Source organism: Sebastes umbrosus, chromosome 22, assembly GCF_015220745.1.
Source record: "Sebastes umbrosus isolate fSebUmb1 chromosome 22, fSebUmb1.pri, whole genome shotgun sequence".
NCBI lineage: Eukaryota > Metazoa > Chordata > Actinopteri > Perciformes > Sebastidae > Sebastes > Sebastes umbrosus.
This window is the reverse complement of record NC_051290.1, coordinates 11,499,831-11,519,724: the sequence shown is the minus strand read 5'-3', so window position 1 is coordinate 11,519,724 and position 19,894 is coordinate 11,499,831. Positions and strand designations below refer to the sequence as shown.

General features: G+C 38.2%; 1 protein-coding gene and 2 long non-coding RNA genes across 3 annotated transcripts in view; 2 read left to right on the top strand and 1 right to left on the bottom strand.

The window, feature by feature from the left end:
- LOC119481336 overlaps nucleotides 1–19,894 on the top strand; it is a 71,858-nt gene that overhangs the window by 44,335 nt on the left and 7,629 nt on the right. The window contains exons 15-19 of the mRNA XM_037758150.1: nucleotides 736–1,002; nucleotides 2,542–2,814; nucleotides 3,629–3,895; nucleotides 5,434–5,535; nucleotides 12,084–12,087. Of these exons, the coding sequence (XP_037614078.1) occupies nucleotides 736–1,002; nucleotides 2,542–2,814; nucleotides 3,629–3,895; nucleotides 5,434–5,535; nucleotides 12,084–12,087 (913 nt within the window). The remainder of the gene's footprint in view (nucleotides 1–735; nucleotides 1,003–2,541; nucleotides 2,815–3,628; nucleotides 3,896–5,433; nucleotides 5,536–12,083; nucleotides 12,088–19,894) is intronic.
- LOC119481400 lies at nucleotides 4,483–18,755 on the bottom strand. Its single transcript, XR_005205178.1, has 3 exons — nucleotides 18,612–18,755; nucleotides 16,339–16,340; nucleotides 4,483–4,493 (listed from the first exon to the last, which is right to left on the bottom strand). It is a non-coding gene; the product is annotated as an uncharacterized LOC119481400 (long non-coding RNA).
- On the top strand, nucleotides 16,638–17,832 carry LOC119481396. Its single transcript, XR_005205174.1, has 4 exons — nucleotides 16,638–16,820; nucleotides 17,241–17,373; nucleotides 17,491–17,526; nucleotides 17,698–17,832. It is a non-coding gene; the product is annotated as an uncharacterized LOC119481396 (long non-coding RNA).

The following is a 19,894-nucleotide window of genomic DNA, read 5'->3' as shown; positions in this document are numbered from 1 at the left end:
ACATTATGTTTTGATGTAGATTTAATGTTTTGTCTTAATTTTTGTATCCTTTCTGGAAATTCTTGAACACGAACAGTTACAAAAGAGGCTGTTGTGACTTTGCACCCCATCTGGTCTGTGTATTCACAAAGGACCCCGTGGATCCAAGCAGGACGTCAGTAGATTAGGCGGTCCTTAATGTGGCCCAGGACACATTCACGTACACACTGCTAAATGAATGTGGCCATACAGTATGTGATCTAGACCATCTCCGAATGTGGTCTGAGTGATCGGTTCTCAATGCGTCTTGAGTGCGTTCACACCTGTACTTAGAGCTAGCTGTCCACTTGTGATCGGATCACCCAGAACGCATGTTAATACCAGGTCTGAACAGGGCTTTACTTAATGTTCTCCCATATTGTTGGGGTCAAACTGTCTAGTCTCTGTCTAAATGCATCCTGTGGAAGGCTACTAGTATTTTTGGAGACTGTTGTGAGCCTCTGTAAACTCTTTTATCCCTTGAGCAGCTGCTAGTACTGTTATAAAACTGCTTGGTACTTAACTGGCCTTTGAGCAGTTTCTTTTACACAATTTGCATCATTATAATTGTTGTATTATAGCTGTTGAGTTTATTTTGCTGCAGAATAGAACAGCATGCATTCACATCATTTACAGCAGAAATAAACAAGGATTGTAGAACACTGTTTAATTTTTAATCCTGTTTGTATCCTAACTGGGTATTTTTAATGTGAACAGTTCCCAACAGGCCCACTGTGACCCTTCAACCCAACTGGCCTCTGATATACAGAAGTGAGAAGATCACTCTCAGATGTGCGATCCAGGGAGGTGGAGACACTGACTGGACGTATGAATGGAGCACATCCAGCCCAAACACTCCTACAAGAGACGAGGAATACATTATTAGCAGGGCTACTGAGTCCCACAGTGGAGAATACCATTGCATGGGTAGAAGGGACTATTCCTTAACACAGTGGAGTGATGCCAAGACATTGACAGTAATAGGTAAGTCTTTTATTCATACGTAACACTACTGTATTATTGAACAAAGAATGTGTCACTCACATGCTCTGTTTATAATGACTTTGTTATTGTTCAGAATGTGAGTATAAGTATTTAGTCTGTGATGAAATAAAAACACTTGAGTTGAGTGTCTCGCATTAGTTAGACCATATTTAATCCATCATGAAAATATCATCCAAATAAGGCAACAGAAAACACTTCTTTCATCAACAATTATGTAGCTCTCTTCAGGTCACACACTAACAAATTCAGTTTTTTACTGAAAAGGAGCCAGTAATTAGAGTACTGCAGCTTCTGAAATATAATAATTCACAGGGAAATGTACTGGACTGAATATCAAGAATATAAAGTAACTTATAGGGTGGAACGATGGTACAGTTTAGCAGGTTAGGTTAATCATTGGTAAGGTTAGTTTACATTAATCGCCTAATTGGCTAGTCTACATTGCCTGTAAACGTTAAGCCTTCGTTATGCTTTCCGCAAGGACGGCCGCACGGACATGAGCAGACGTGGAATCGTGACGAGGAAACGTTTGGATCTTTTATTCTCCGTGTGGGTTTCTCCTCGCGGCACACAGCTCCTCAAAGCTCTCCATTTTCTCTGCCCATCTGCATCCATGTAGTTAGAAAAATGTGGATGTGTGTGGACAGGTGAAAACCCCTGCAAAGGGCCGTGTCTGATGGTGTGACGTCACTTTGGCCGTGCGGACACTCGCGACTCTGCGGCAAGCATAAATCAAGCTTTAGTGTGAATGTTATGTGTTATTTGTTAGCCCTGTGATAGACTAACAACCTGACCCGGGTGTACCCTTGCTCTCGCCTAATGTGAGCTGGGATAGGCTCCAGCTTTCTGTGAGTCTGCAAAGGATAGGTGGGTACAGATTATGAATTAATAGATAGTATGCATTATACAGTTGTCTTCCAAAAAAGGAAAAAACAGTGAAAGTGTTCAATTTGGCTCTTCATCACAATAATGACCAATCAAATGCACCGATAAAATTAGATTCACCACTTTTTTGAATCTTTCCAAACATCTCCTGTAATTCGGCAAACACATAATCCACCAAAGAGCACGAGTTAAGTATTATTTTACCGAGTGTCTCAGTAACGTGAATGGACGCAGAGGAAAAGCAGTCCGGTGAGAGTGACTCTATTTTAATGAATATCTTTTTACATTTAAACATTTTTAAATAATAAAAAATAAATAAATGAAGTTCCATGTTCTGTCATCTATTATTCCATTACTTTCCCTGATGTTTTAGATTTTTAACGTGGTGTCTCAGTATCTTTATCGAGCTATTTAGGCAGGGTATCGTATCAAAGTCCGAATTGTGGTATCGTGATAACACTAGGTTGCAGTGATTAAAAGAGTATTTTCTGTGGCCATGTGACAGTTAGTTTTATGACAACCTCCAAGAATGGGTGAAATTCATTATGTTTTCATTTCCATCAAGGTATTTTGATCTGGTTCATTCACAGGAACACTAATGACCTTTTTATGTCTATGTTGTAAACTGAACAGCATATAAACCAAAGGCTGTACTGAGGTCTGACAGCAGAGACATTCCTGTAGGGGGCAGTGTGACCCTGACCTGCTCTGTGGACCCGCCACCACCATCATCATCATCTGGTTGGAAATACTTCTGGTACAGAGGAGAGACATCCTCTGAAACCATGACCACACAAGTTGATCAATTCAGAGTCTCACAGGGAGGACTCTACTGGTGCAGAGGAGGGAGAGGAGGGCCAGTTTACTACACAGACTACAGTGATTCAATCCATATCACCAAAAATAGTGAGTTTAGCATTCGTCTCTGAAACTGAATTAAAAAACTGTTTTGTATTCATAATAATTGATGGATAAAAGGTTAAAGACATTATGTTTTGATGTAGATTTAATGTTTTGTCTTAATTTTTGTATCCTTTCTGGAAATTCTTGAACACGAACAGTTACAAAAGAGGCTGTTGTGACTTTGCACCCCATCTGGTCTGTGTATTCACAAAGGACCCCGTGGATCCAAGCAGGACGTCAGTAGATTAGGCGGTCCTTAATGTGGCCCAGGACACATTCACGTACACACTGCTAAATGAATGTGGCCATACAGTATGTGATCTAGACCATCTCCGAATGTGGTCTGAGTGATCGGTTCTCAATGCGTCTTGAGTGCGTTCACACCTGTACTTAGAGCTAGCTGTCCACTTGTGATCGGATCACCCAGAACGCATGTTAATACCAGGTCTGAACAGGGCTTTACTTAATGTTCTCCCATATTGTTGGGGTCAAACTGTCTAGTCTCTGTCTAAATGCATCCTGTGGAAGGCTACTAGTATTTTTGGAGACTGTTGTGAGCCTCTGTAAACTCTTTTATCCCTTGAGCAGCTGCTAGTACTGTTATAAAACTGCTTGGTACTTAACTGGCCTTTGAGCAGTTTCTTTTACACAATTTGCATCATTATAATTGTTGTATTATAGCTGTTGAGTTTATTTTGCTGCAGAATAGAACAGCATGCATTCACATCATTTACAGCAGAAATAAACAAGGATTGTAGAACACTGTTTAATTTTTAATCCTGTTTGTATCCTAACTGGGTATTTTTAATGTGAACAGTTCCCAACAGGCCCACTGTGACCCTTCAACCCAACTGGCCTCTGATATACAGAAGTGAGAAGATCACTCTCAGATGTGCGATCCAGGGAGGTGGAGACACTGACTGGACGTATGAATGGAGCACATCCAGCCCAAACACTCCTACAAGAGACGAGGAATACATTATTAGCAGGGCTACTGAGTCCCACAGTGGAGAATACCATTGCATGGGTAGAAGGGACTATTCCTTAACACAGTGGAGTGATGCCAAGACATTGACAGTAATAGGTAAGTCTTTTATTCATACGTAACACTACTGTATTATTGAACAAAGAATGTGTCACTCACATGCTCTGTTTATAATGACTTTGTTATTGTTCAGAATGTGAGTATAAGTATTTAGTCTGTGATGAAATAAAAACACTTGAGTTGAGTGTCTCGCATTAGTTAGACCATATTTAATCCATCATGAAAATATCATCCAAATAAGGCAACAGAAAACACTTCTTTCATCAACAATTATGTAGCTCTCTTCAGGTCACACACTAACAAATTCAGTTTTTTACTGAAAAGGAGCCAGTAATTAGAGTACTGCAGCTTCTGAAATATAATAATTCACAGGGAAATGTACTGGACTGAATATCAAGAATATAAAGTAACTTATAGGGTGGAACGATGGTACAGTTTAGCAGGTTAGGTTAATCATTGGTAAGGTTAGTTTACATTAATCGCCTAATTGGCTAGTCTACATTGCCTGTAAACGTTAAGCCTTCGTTATGCTTTCCGCAAGGACGGCCGCACGGACATGAGCAGACGTGGAATCGTGACGAGGAAACGTTTGGATCTTTTATTCTCCGTGTGGGTTTCTCCTCGCGGCACACAGCTCCTCAAAGCTCTCCATTTTCTCTGCCCATCTGCATCCATGTAGTTAGAAAAATGTGGATGTGTGTGGACAGGTGAAAACCCCTGCAAAGGGCCGTGTCTGATGGTGTGACGTCACTTTGGCCGTGCGGACACTCGCGACTCTGCGGCAAGCATAAATCAAGCTTTAGTGTGAATGTTATGTGTTATTTGTTAGCCCTGTGATAGACTAACAACCTGACCCGGGTGTACCCTTGCTCTCGCCCAATGAGAGCTGGGATAGGCTCCAGCTTTCTGTGAGCCTGCAAAGGATAAGTGGGTACAGATTATGAATTAATAGATAGTATGCATTATACAGTTGTCTTCCAAAAAAGGAAAAAACAGTGAAAGTGTTCAATTTGGCTCTTCATCACAATAATTACCAATTAAATGCACCAATAAAATTAGATTCACCAATTTTTTTGATTCTTTCTAAACATCTCCTGTAATTCGGCAAACACATAATCCACCAAAGAGCACGAGTTAAAGTATTATTTTACCAAGTGTCTCAGTAACGTGAATGGACACAGAGGAAAAGCAGTCCGGTGAGAGTGACTATTTTAATGAATATATTTTTACATTTAAACATTTTTAATTAATAAAAAAAATAAAATTAAGTTTCATGTTCTGTCATCTATTATTCCATTACTTTCCCTGATGTTTTAGATTTTTAACGTGGTATCTCAGTATCTGTATCGAGATATTTAGGCAGGGTATCGTATCGAAGTCCGAATTGTGGTATCGTGATAACACTAGGTCTCAGTGATTAAAAGAGTATTTTCTGTGGCCATGTGACAGTTAGTTTTATGATAACCTCAATGAATGGGTGGAATTCATTGTGTATTAATTTTCATCAAGGTATTTTGATCAGGTTCATTCACAGGAACACTAATGACCTTTTTATGTCTATGTTGTAAACTGAACAGCATATAAACCAAAGCCTGTACTGAGGGCTGACAACAGAGACATTCCTGTAGGGGGCAGTGTGACCCTGACCTGCTCTGTGAACCCATCATCATCATCATCTGGTTGGAAGTACGTCTGGTACAGAGGAGAGAGATCCTCTAACCCCCTGACCACACAAGATGTTGTTCTCCTGTTAAATGGGCAAATCAGAGTCTCACAGGGAGGAGTCTACTGGTGCAGAGGAGAGAGAGGAGAGACGGTTTACTACACAGACTACAGTTATCCAATCGATATCACCAAAAAAAGTGAGTTTAGCATTTGTCTCTGAAACTGAATTAAACAACTGTTTTGAATTCATAATAATTGATGGATAAAACGCTAAAGACATTATGTTTTGATGTAGATTTAATGTTTTGTCTTAATTTTTGTATCCTTTCTGGAAATTCTTGAACATGAACAGTTGCAAAAGAGGCTGTTGTGACTCGGCACCCCATCTGGCCTGAAATATATAAAGGAGAGACGATCACTCTCAGATGTGAGGTCAAGAACGGAGGAGACACTGAGTGGGAGTACGAATGGAAAACAACCAGCTCAAACAAACTATCAAAGCAAAATGAACACAGTATTAGAAATGTTTATCCATCCCACAGTGGAACCTACAGGTGTAAGGGCAGAATGAAAAGTGCACAGTGGTCTTCAACAGATTGGAGTGAGGCCATCAGATTGACAGTACCAGAGAGTGAGTCACAACACTATTCTTTCAAAGTGAATATTATACAATTCATTTAAGAGTTGTTTTGGTTCATCTATGTTTTAACGTTTTTGTGTACCGATTGTACATGATGCATTTGATTCACTATCATTACATGTCTTCATCCTGAAAAATCCATTTCCAACAGATAAACCTCAGCCTGTCCTCACTGTGTCTCCATTATGGCTGAGTCCTGGAGACTCAGTAACTCTGAACTGCAGTGTTAAACATCCATCTGCAGGATGGAGGTTCTACTGGTATAAGGCTGTTCCCAAACCAGCAGGCAACTCCTACAGTTATGAGCTGCTACCTGGCTGCACCAATGGGACTGAACAGGATTCCTACATCGTCCGTGGACAGACGCACACAGCAGGATATTACTGCAGAGCTGGAAGAGGAGATCCAGAGATTTACACTCTGAACAGCGAACATAAGTTTGCCTGGTCTGGAGGTAGGTCTGTTTCCATCTGTCCTTTAGTCAAGAAACAGATGTTATGTCATCACATTGGTTCATCAATTTTTTTGTCTGTGACCAACATACAGTATCTTGAAAACAAATTCCTATATTGACTATTAATTAACTGTGATGATCTTTTGTCACATCTCTACTGTCTCGCTAGCATCAAACCAAACTTTCTGCTTTCCACCTTACTGGGTGATTTTATTGGACTTGGAATTTCCTAGTTTCTTTCTGTTCTTACCTTTCCCTTTTTTAATTAATCTGACAGCACAAAACACCAAAAAGAGAGATATGAGATTTTTGCTTAAACTTACTGGTTATACTTAATATTTTTACTCATACAACAGTCAGGCGTGTATAGTTAGAAGACACTATCATTTAAGAACTTTTTTAATGTATTAATTTATATCTTTTATTTATTTATTATTATTTGTTATATTAATGTTATTTTGCATATAGGAGTTTGATTTTTTTGGAACAAAATGTGACAATGTTCATGTAAAAAAATCAATAAAATACTAATTATATAAAAAAGATTAACTAGATAATAAGATAACCTTTAACTTGTGACTTAGAGATATGTGAATGAAAATGGGTTCTCTGGGTACCCACGAGTCTCCCCTTTAAACACGTGCCCACTTTATGATAATCACATTCAGTTTGGGGGTAAGTCATGGTCAAGTCAGCACACTGACACACTGACAGCTGTTGTTGCCTGTTGGGCTTGAGTTGTTTATACTAAATGCAGTACCTGTGAGGGTTTCTGGAATATATTTGCCATTGTTTTGTGTTGTTAATTGATTTCTAATAATACATACAGTATATACATATATTTGCATGAAGCAAGCATTATTGCCCACTCCCTTGTTGATAAGGGTATTAAATACTTGACAAATCTGCCTTTACGATTCATTTTGAACAGATAAAAAATCTGCGATTAATCATGGACAATCATGCAATTAATCACTATTAAATATTTTAGTCGATTGACCGCCCTAGTTTTCACTAATCCTCAGCAAAAACAGTTCGAGTACAGGAATATTTGTATTGCGGCAATTTTAATCTTAAATTCTCTGTGCTTGGTTTGACTGCTTATTACATGTTGTTTTTCAGATGTTCATTCATCAGCGTCTCTCACAGTGAGTCCTGACAGAGGACAACACTTCTTCTCTGACTCTGTGTCACTGAACTGTGAAGGAAACTCTACTGAGTGGAGAGTGAGGAAGTTTACTGAGCAGAGCTACCTATCCTCCTGCTCCAACTGGGGGACAATTACTGGATCCACATGCAACATAGGCCGTAACTGGCATAGAGATACCAGTGTGTACTGGTGTGAGTCTGGATCAGGAGAGTTCAGCAACGCAGTCAACATCACTATACAGGGTATGGTTTCATTGCATTTTCTTTTTCCTTTATAACGTAAGGTACACTGACATTTTAAGAGTTTGGCCCATTACTTTGCTACATGGTATTTTAAGTAATTGTAGGTGAATAACATTAACCAAAATATTTTTTTATATACTCTATAGATTTAGCCTAAGTAGGTTCATCTTACCTATCTTATGATAATTCAATGTTAGTCTTGTTCATTAGTAAATGCCTCAACATTTGGCAGCACATTTGTACACAAACTACTGCCAGAAAAAAATCACCTGTCTTTGAAAGTTTTGCTTTCTTTAACCGTCCACTCATAAAGCTCAAGAGATTTATTTTATTTGGTCAAAGTGCACTTGTATAGTAAGTTACATAAGTTGTATGTACACACTCACTGATCACTCTAAAAAAAAAAAAAACATCACATTTTATGATCACTCTGTAAAATAACAACAACAAAAAACTCAAAGTGTGATCTCTTCTCATCATTATACATCCACTCAGTCTGAAGTTCTGCACCAGCTGATCTCTGACTGAAGCCTCATATTCGTTGACTGTTTTACAGAACAACACATTATCCTGGCGAGCCCCGTGTATCCTGTGACTGAGGGAGATTCTGTTAGTCTGAGCTGCAAATTGAGATGGCAACAATTTGCTTCCAATGTGTTTTTCTATCAAAATGGCGAACTCATCCAAAATGACACCAGATGGGAGCTAAATATCTCTGCAGTGTCAAAGTCAGATGAAGGCTTCTACAAGTGCAAATACTCACAACAAGTGTCAGCAGAGAGTTGGATGTCAGTTAAAGGTGAGTAGGAATTAAACGGATGCTGCATTTTCATTTATGCAAAACGTGGTTCTGTCTGAGAAAGAAATATTGTCAAATGCTTGAATTTGAAGTAGCTTTAGTTTCAGACTGTTTCACCTGTTGGATTCAGAAAAAAATGTTTCCTTTTGAGCTGCATCAGTAGTTGTGATAGTCACGAGTTATTATGAATGGCTAATACTAACACTGTAGTCCAACATGTGTATGTATATATTGTACTGCAAGTGTTAACTTGTGTATCACAATATCTGTCATTGAAACAGGGATTTTTGTTGTGCATGTACATGCATGTGTGTTGTTTATACCTCTGGACCTGTAAATGTATGCTTTTGTATTTATGTGTATGTGTTGTAGATTTTTTTTATATTTATGGATTTTTGTCTTTACTGTAATATTTATTATCTTTATTAAATCACTCTGTAAATTCAGTCAAAGAAAAGTGCTTTATAAGTTTATTAACAGTTATCATTTATTATTGCAGGGTCCAGGCATGAAGGCTCGTCATTTCCTGTCCCGTTGATTATTGGGCTGGTTTGTGGAATCATACTTCTTCTTCTTCTGCTCCTTTTGTATCGCAACAGACCGTCCAAAGGTGAGACCTATTTCTTCTCTTATTAGATGTTTTGTGCATTAATTATTCAAATATTCAGATATATCGTGATGTCATGAAATCGAATGGCAGTGTAACAACTTACAATACAAAACCATGTAACGACAAATGTCTTTTTCACAGATTCATGCTTCATCAGGTTGGTACAACGCTCGTCTCATTTTGAACATAAGAGCAAAAACATTCCATGTTCCTTTTGTGAATGTATTTGCTACACTTTGTAGGCCGATATGTTCTGAGAGCACCGATCGGGGCTCCGCCACAAGTCACGTGGTCAACCAGAATGAGGCTGAAGGCAATGAATATTCCTCTCCTCTCGAGGGTAAGCACAAGCTTGATTTATATATATATATAACCATCCATCCATCAACTCAGCTGGAGCCGATCCCAGCTGACATTGGGCGAAGGCGGGGTACCCCCTGGACAGGTCACCAGACTATCACAGGGCTGACACATAGAGACAGACAACCATTCACACTCACATTCACACCTACGGACAATTTAGAGTTATCAATTAACCTAACTTGCATGTTTTTGGACTGTGGGGGGAAACCGGAGCACCCGGAGCAAACCCACGCTAACAAGGGGAGAACATGCAAACTCCACCCAGAAGGACCCCAAGCCGGGTTTGTACCTGCGATCCTCATGCTTTGAGGCAACAGTGCTAACCACTGCATATACTGTGTATATATACAGTATATATAAAATTTACGATTTTAAAATAAGTGCCAGAAGTCTTAAAACAAGATCAAATTACTTAAATTAAGATTTGTGCTATTCTTGTTTTTAGATAAACAAACGTAACAAATATGATAATTAAGACAAGGCAAAGGACATTTACTTGAATTAATATCAAACAGCCTTGTATAGTCAGTACCATGTAATCCAATCCATACTCAAAGCAAGTCATACTAGAAACTTAAATCAAAATATTAACAATCTCTCCAAGATTGTTAATATTTCAGGAAGGGTGATTAGCAAGTCACAGAAAACAACATTTCAATATACTGTATTTGACAGTGGTGTACACAGGAAGGCTGAACTTATAGCTGCAAATTCCTCACAACCATTACACTCAGAGTTTCAGGTGCTTCTGTGCATTTATATAAAATCCTGTAACTAAATAACATGCCTATTTCAGATGCAGCTGATCCCCAGGAAGTCATCTATTCTTTGATTGAATTTAAAAACATTGGAAAGAAGCGTGAGTACTCCCAATACATCTAATAAATAGAAAATACTTTAGAGATGTTTTGGCTTGAAGTGATTTATTTTTATTTTATGGATTCATCTGATCATTTAACAGGGAAGCAGCGTGAACCAGAGGAGAGCGTTATTTACTCTGATGTGAGGACAGGAACTGCAGGTACATCAGTCACCTCGGGTAGCTACTACGTACTACCACTAGGCGTCACCAGAGTTTTAAACTGTCAAATCTTACACATACAGTATCTAGGGCCTTTTGCTCTTGTGTATATTTCTAAGTTTTTGTTTTTCACATAGAGTATGTGAGTGTTTGTGTGTCATTTGATTCTAATATAGCCACATCTCTTTTGATATGTGCATTGTTTGCCACCAAAGTGTGCCTTCTTTATGGTTGCACAATAAGTTTTGTTTGTTTGTATTGCATAATAATATTGCACAAAATAAGTCTGACGCTGCTGTACAGTCGTGAAAAAACACACAGGCATCCTAAATTTCCATCCAGCTGTATAGCACAGAATATGTCTGCCGAGCAAACAAATCCAGAGATCTGTCTTTTGTTTTAGACAACAATCTGATGTATGCCCAAGTCAACTGCCACAGTAAAGGGAAAGCCAAGAAAAACAATGGTAAGTAAAGTCTGTGTTCACCTGCATGTGTTATTGCCCAACACATTGGCCTTGGACAATTTACAGTATGTAATGTGTTCAATACTTTTTTTCAATCATAGATGTTTATAATTGTTTTTTTAATTCACATTTCTTATTCAGCTTATTGTTAACGATGCATATTTATTTAATATTGTGTATGTATGCACGGCTTAGGAACAGTTTACATGCTTTAGTAAATTCTGTAAAACATTATCATCAATAATTATTACATATTATGTGTATACTGTTTTATTAATTAAACTGAACATCTCTCTATTCTTAGGAAAATCAACTCCTGAAGCAACTGATGAAACGGTTTATTCTGAATTTAAACCAGGACCAGCTCTTGGTAATAATGCTGCCATATGATGTACACACTTTAATGATTTATTCTCCAGATAATTAAATGGATCTGAGTCAGAATTACATGTCAGAAAGCATCCTTGCATCATGAATAACAACATGTCTTTTGTTTTTTCTGATTCTCTTCCAGGTCTGTAAAGAGAGCCGCATCGACAAATGGTTGGGAGCATTTCATGAAAGTCTTGTGTGCACCCCAGCTATCCACATATTAGACATGTTAGTACATTGTGTTAGTGTTAGTACATTATATAAAATAATCACATCATGTGGATTTAATTACTCGCAGCACAAGCACAAGACTACTGAAGCATATTCTCATTTAGTATTTATGCTCTGCAGTATTATTAATAATGATATGCATCATTTTGTTATTTTTTTCAAGTTGTTGTAGGAATTTGAGCTTTAGTAACCAGCTGTGCAGCTTTAAAGTCAGCATCGTTTTCAGTGTTGGATGAGAAAGATCCAGAACATCAGTGTTTACTTTAATATATGTAATAATCTGCTATCAAAAAACATATATTACTTGTTTTCCTCTGTTTTCCAAAATGTATTGATAGCTATTATATGTATTTTATTTTTATCCTAACAGATTGTATATTTTTTGTGTTTTTAAAATCTTTTTGAGCATTTTATGCATCAATAAACTTTTATTTCAGCAGTAAGATGTCAGTTGTGTTTTTAATTGTTTGTTTGACCGGACAGCCTAACTGGATAAGCACATTCTAAAGTATCCGTCTGACACTATAAGGCTTGGCAAAAGCCTTGAGGTGGACCTGGTATTGACGTTCAGGGACTATTTCTTTGGTAAAAAACAAGATCCAATCAGAACTGTTCACTGGAGACATTTGCTCTGGACATGCTATTGGATTCCTTTAACTAAAAATCAATTGAACTTCTATTGTATTGGGGTGAAGGCAGAAATCTCAGAGCCAAATGCATACAAACCTAGTGGTATCTCATCATGAAGACTTTTACATGTGAGGCTGACACATGCATCAGAAACAATATGTACAGTAGTCAACGTTGAGAGACAAATATTTTTTTGATCTAGTTTGAATTGTGTCATGAATCACACATATGATGTTTGTTCATTTAAATGCTAATTTCGCAAGTTAAGAAAGTCTCAGTTTGTCGTAAATATGTCGTAGTATCATTTAGTTTTGTGTGAAAGCGCTCAGTGAACTACATCTCTCGTCTCGCACAATATACGTCACCAACACTATAGCTACAAATGAAAAGTTATCTTACCAGATGTGTTTTATCCAGCAACTCCCGGTCTTTCTATCAGCCGGGAAGCGAAAGAAAGAGCAAAAACTGTCGCTCTGGTTTGCACATCCCAGTACGAAACACATCGTAGCTTCAGCGAGAGAGACGTCACTTGCTTTGGGTGTGTAGTCTTTCTAATGCGTGTTTTCAGTCTTATCCATCAAGAGTTTTACAATAAAACTGCGTCTTTCTTGACTTTGCAAAATTGTCTTTTAAATTGACAAACATCATATGTGTGATTCATGGAGCAATTCACAAGCGGGATCAAAGAATTATTTGTCTCCTGCTGTTAACTACCGTACATCTTTTTTCCGGTCCCATGGTTGTCCACCGGAAGAGGAGCAACTTCGCCTCTCTATAAAAAGATTCAGGTTGAAATTGGATGAAGTTTTTATATATATATATATTTGAGTTTGTCTCTACATAAAGTATTTTATGTATGTCTTAGTTTTTGTCCCAGCTCTTACTGATCTTTTTTACTGTTTTCAAATTTGGAAATCAATTTTGGTCATCCAAAATAGATGTCAGTCACAAATTACAGCTGTTTTAATGGCTATACTACCTATTTGTGTGCTCTGTGAATGTGTCTGTATGAACTTCTGCTACTTCTCTAACCCATAGGCCACATCAAGTGTAAAACAAAGAGTAAAAAAATGGAAAACATTAGTTAGAGCTACTAATATGGTCATTATTGCGAAATGAACCCTGACAGGGTGAACAGGTCTTGAATCATCCGGAAGGGGTTTAATTTCGCAATAATGACCCGCTCGCTTGACAATATCCTGCTTATTACACAGCTACTTACTAAAGAAATCAATAATTTGACACAAAACATTGATTTAAAAATAACTTTATTAATTTAAAAATGATTTTATTTCTTCCGCTAAAAAAAAAAAGTCCCTTCGATGTGTACGGAGATCAGAACTGCGTCCGTAGCAACGGTCTGTTTATTTATAGCAGCAGTCTGGTATAGAGAAATGACAGACCGTTGAATGCCGACCAATCAGAATCGAGTATTCGACAGAGCTGCGTAATAACAAAGGTTTCGTAACATGGCTGTTTAGCAAATGAGTCCTGAACATTGCTTCATGTTTTAGATGTGATGTGACTCACATTACCCACCACAATAAAGGTCGAGCCAAGAATGGAGTTGCTGTAGTGTAACATATGGCTGTTGGAGTTAAATATGACTTTGATGGTTATTATATAGATAATGAAATGAGTTATATATTAACTAAAATTTAATTGCATTGTCTTTGCTCTGCTACAGCATACATATAAGTTTCATATCTGCTGCTCTGCTGCTCTGTAAATCACTTGTCTTTCTCTTAGAGGGTTCTTTTATCAGTCTTTCTGAAAAGCTAGAACATGCTACTGTTAGGGCTGTCAACCGATTCAAATATTTAATCGTGATTAATCGCATGATTGTCCATGACTAATCGTGATTAATCGTACATTTTTTATTTGCTCAAAATACATCTTAAAGGGAGATTTGTCAAATATTTAATACTCTTATCAACATGGGGGTAGTCAAATGTGCTTGCTTTATGCAAATGTATGTATATATTTATTATTTAAAATCAATCAACAACACAAAAATATGTTGAATATTGTCCAGAAACCCTCACAGGTACTGCATTTAGCATAAAAAATATGCTCAAATCATAACATGGCAAACTGCAGCCCAACAGGCAACAACAGCTGTCAGTGTGTCAGTGTGCTGACTTGACTATGACTTGCCCCAAACTGCATGTGATTATCATAAAGTGGGCATGTCTGTAAAGGGGAGACTTGTGGGTACCCATAGAACCCATTTTCATTCACATATCTTGAGGTCAGAGGTCAAGGGAACCCTTTGAAAATGGCCATGACAATTTTTCCTTGCCGAAATTTAGCGCAAGTTTGGAGCGTTATTTAACAAACTTGACAAACTGACATGTTTGACATGACACAAGTATGACATCGTTGGTACCAATGGTACCTTAGTTTTTTTAGGTTCATATGATACCAGTATCAGTAGTTCTCCATAGGAACGCATGGAAAATCAACGTGAAGAGTGCTTAAAAACACTCCTCTTTGGGGCCATACAGAGTCACCATACTTTTATGTAGAAACATGATTAAAAGTTTAAACGGGTCACGAGACTTGGGACTTTATTTGGTCAAATGGAAATTTTTTGATAGCTGGCACGGTTTTCACGAAATCGCAGTTTACGTTTTGTGAAATTTTCAGACCGTTTCAGATTTTATAATGGGTGTGTATTGCGTGGGTCGTTAAGGGCTAGAGTGTGTGACATCAGAGCTAGAGTGGAGCAGAGCTTTAAAATCTTTTGAAAATTTTTCCGAACAAATTGCTCCTTAGCCCACAACGTCCACTCCTCATACACAATTAATACATCAAAACGTAGGTATTTTTGTGCCGGTTGCAGTCATGTAGCTATGGAATCAGTCGGATTTACACATTTGGCGACACATGCCTGAACGTGAGAGGAACTGCAGGCTCCGCTCCCATAGGGCCCCATAATAAATTTCACAGAATTTTTTGGATCAGAGAAAAAAGTTACTACTTTTCGAAACTTCCGCCGAGGTCACATTTTTGACACTACAGACCCAAATGTCGCACCATTTGTTCATCGGAGACTCCTAACTGGTCTCATGAACAATCTAAGCGATAGGAGTCACGGTTTCTGTCGTAAAAGCACTTTTATGACATGTACGTCTCTGGTTAACTCCTATTATAAACTGCCCCACTGCAGCAGTGGCCAATCACCACGGCAACTTTTGATTGCTGCTAGACAGCTGATTCACATTAGCCAATCAGTGCAGGCTGACTAACTAACACACACACACACACACACGCACACACGCACACACACACGCACACACGCACACACGCAAACACACACACACACACACACACACACACACACACACACACACACACACACACACACACACACACACGCAAACACACACACACACACACACACACGCACACACAATTTACTGTATCACGCCATTTCAGTGAGCCAGCATGCTCTAAACCAGGTCTTCAATGGATCAGGGACATAATTAATGTTATTAATTACACCTGTGATTAAAAGCCCCCAACTCTCATTGTATGATAACAGGAAACTAGGTATTCGCCTACTTTTCAAAATAAAATCCCTCAACTCTTACTGTATGTTAACAGGAAACTAAGCACTCCTCACGGCCCCCCAATCACCATGGCAACCACTGACAGACACGCACGCAGCGAAAGGGCCTACATTGATGACCTCACTATGGACCTCAGGCAGTCTGAATCTGCCCCCCCCCTCCACACACACACCACCCCTAGCCCCCACCCATCCCCCCAGCACCAGGCACATTGGTCAAAATTTCTTGCGAAAGTAACTCTAGCTTTAAAACTGAGCCCGCTACAACTTAAAAACCACATGTTGCGTTAATGCATTTAAAATGTTATCACGTTAACTTTGACAGCCCTAGTTCCTGTATATGTTTTAAAGTAAATGTGCATTTACTATTTAGCATTCAACAACATATCACAGTCTTAGCCACTTGCACACTGTGTAGTTATTGGAAGCTAAAAAAATATATTTAATTCTCTATAATAAAACCTTTAGAGTCACAGCTAATAATAACTAACCGAGTCTAGCTGGGAGCGGATGCAGGGCTTTGTCTTTCTTCATGTTCACTTCTGTTAATGACACAATTTCTGTTACTTCCTGTGGTTGAAGGCGTGACAAACCGAGAATTTCTACATGAAGTGCGGACATGTAAAGATTCTGTGATGGGATACTTTTCTCTACGGTGCTGCTGTTCAACATGATTTAAGCTGAAGAAGGAACATATTTTCATATAAAGATTTTCCGATTTGGATAAGAAAGCCCATGGATTAAAAAGTGAGTATGACACCATATGCTTCATATGTTTATTCTGTCCCTTTTAAACTGTATGTTGTACAGTAGATATGTAGGCAGTTATTCATTCTAGAAGGAAACACTTGACTTTAAGCAGCAGCCTTTACAATAGTGTCAAGAATTTCTGAGCCTTTGTGCTGCAGCAGTAGCCTGGATGATTATATCTATGCAGGAAAGAAATTTAAATATATATATATATACATTATCAGATGATTTCAATTTGATGGTTTTGTGTCTTATAAATTTATAAGCACAAAAAATATGCTTGGTTTAAGCCAGTCTAATTGTGTGAGCTTTGTTAAAAAGGGAAGGAAGCACAGATCATGTAAATTCAGAAGCAGAAGTTAGAGAAAACCTCCCTTGTAATATTTATAGGTAATGCATCTTATGTTTTCTCCGCAGTTCCTGATTCCTCCTTTTGCTTCGTAAGTTTCAAGCTTTCTCTTCACACAAGCATTTCTCAGAAACAGTAACCGAGTGTCGGTGCTGGATGTGAGGATGGGACACACTTTGCTCAGTGTGCTGGGGTTTCTCTGTGAGTACTTCCTCTCTTTAAATCATACTTGCCATTGATATAACTGTTTTAAAGGCCGGAGGTTATTTGTTTCTGTCAGTTTGATAATGTCTGATGAAGTTTCAAATTTTATTTTAGCTCTTAATATCCTCCTCCACTGTGGACACGCTCAAGGTAATTATACAATTATCTTGTTTTATATATTCACTCAAGACGAATCTCAACCAATTTATTCACTCTTCACCACATCCTATTTCTGTGTGCTCTGCTTTGTTAATGTACGATAAATACATTGACAAAAAACGAAAACACATTTCACTCTCTGCATCTTGTGTTGGTTTCTAGATGCTGTTCTGACCATTGAGCCAAACTGGTCCACTTTCTTTACCGGAGAGTCTGTTACCTTCATATGTGACATGAGGGACAGAAAAGACACCGATTGGTATTACACAATCTGGGGCGGTCGTCTGATATTTCCCAGCTACAACCCACATAAGAGATATACATTACAATATCTATATAAAGGCTACAGTGGTGAATACCAGTGCCGTGGTAATCTCAAGAGTCAAACAGATTTTAAAAGAGAAAGTACTAAAGTCTCTCTAACTGTATCAGGTAAGTGATCAAAGTTTTACCACCATGACCAAGTTCACTAAAAGCACTTATTCATTTATGAGCCACTAGGGGTGTAATGATTCATCTACTACATCGATGTATCGATTTATATTCCTACAATCCAACTACATCGATAGGTACTCGGCAAGTTGTCCTTTACGTGGGACGTACATCGATCGAAACTCAATTTGCAAAGTAGATAATTGATTGTATTGATTCTAAGAATTTGTTTTTAGGCACCCCAAACGTTATATGGATGTTATTTTAGCACTTTTATTTGTAAAGAAATGTTAAACATTACTCCGGTTCATGTTCCCTGTGTATGACGTCATTGACATGCGCCAGCTTGCCCGCTCTGCAGCGTGAGCGTGCATGCAGATGAACGGCGCCCCTTTGCCGAGACTCCTCGCTCTCTCACCCGGTAGCGGCGTGGAGGGAGACGGGCACCGGTCTGCATGAGCTTGCTGGCGTTGCGGTGCAGAGGAGCTGGTCGGCAGAGTTTACGTGACAAAGTGTTATCAATCCACTTGATGAGGGCGGCTTCACCCACAGGTGCTTTCCCTGTGCGCATTTGTGTTTTATTCAGAGAAAATTACCTTTTTCCTGTTATGATATCAATGTGCATCACGCAGCATCAGCCTTACGTATCCAGCCGAAAAGCAGACGGTCCGCAAGGCAAATTATCAAGGGAGTAAAGTAAAAAACAAAACAGAAATTCAACTAACGCAAGTCTAACATAGTTTTAAAATGTTTTTACGTATGTTTTCATGTATAAAAGATCCCAAATGAACACTCTAAGCGGACTACTTGATCACTATAAGCAAATGATTTAAACAGCGTTTGTATAGGACTGATTCTGTTCCAAGCTGATTGATCACTATCAGCGGTTGATCACTGTATTATTGCTCTACTGTTTATATTGAAAATGAGAACAGAAGCAGCAGGTTAAACCAATGTTCATTTAACTTGAATAGAAGTTGGTTTATTCTATTTTTGGTTAAATATTGCACTGCCTTGTATCTTGAGAACTGAATCAGCGGGTCCTAAAGTTGCACTTTTTATTATTTTCAAATAAAAGGTGTATGTATTTGCCATCAATTGTTATTTACTTGTTTATATCCAAAATTAATTTATCCCTGATTCCCTTACAAGTAAGACTTTGAGGAATCCTGACCTGCACTGTCCAGTATCCGCTATTTATTTTTGGCAAAAAAAATAGTTAATATAACGATTTCAAGTCATATCGTATCACTCTAGATGAGCCAAATATCGTCCTTGAATCGTATCGGAACCATGGAAATTAATATGTATCGTATCGTATCGTTGTAAATCGTTACACCCCTATGAGCCACTTTGATATGATCACCCTGTTTAACAAAGTGTTAATATTTCATGTTTAAATGTTGTTAATCTAATGTAAAAACTATTTTGGTTACTAATTCTCCTTATTAGTGATAACAGTAATGTATCAAACAGGGCAGGTGAGTGTGGAGCCTCCTCCAGGGGAAATGTACTCATTCATTACTTCATGAACCATGAGAGTCATTATTTATTACAGTAAGAGTAACTATGGCAACTTCTTCTGTCTCCAACTTACTGTTGAATTCTAATTATGTTAAAAGCTAGGGCTGTCAAAGTTAACGCAATAATAACACATTAACGCAAATTTGCTTAAACGCCACTAATTTCTTTAACGCATTAATGCTACTTGTGATTTTAAGGTTGCAGAGGGCTCAGTTTTAAAGCTAGATACTGAAGATACTGGGATCTTATGAAATTAGAAAAACCTAATGAATCCATTGGTTTCAACCATGTCATACTAGCTTGTTGAGAAGGAGGTTAAATAACGCTCCAAACTTACGCTAAATTTGGGCGAGGAAAAACTGGCATGGCCATTTTCAAAGGGGTCCCTTGACCTCTGACCTCA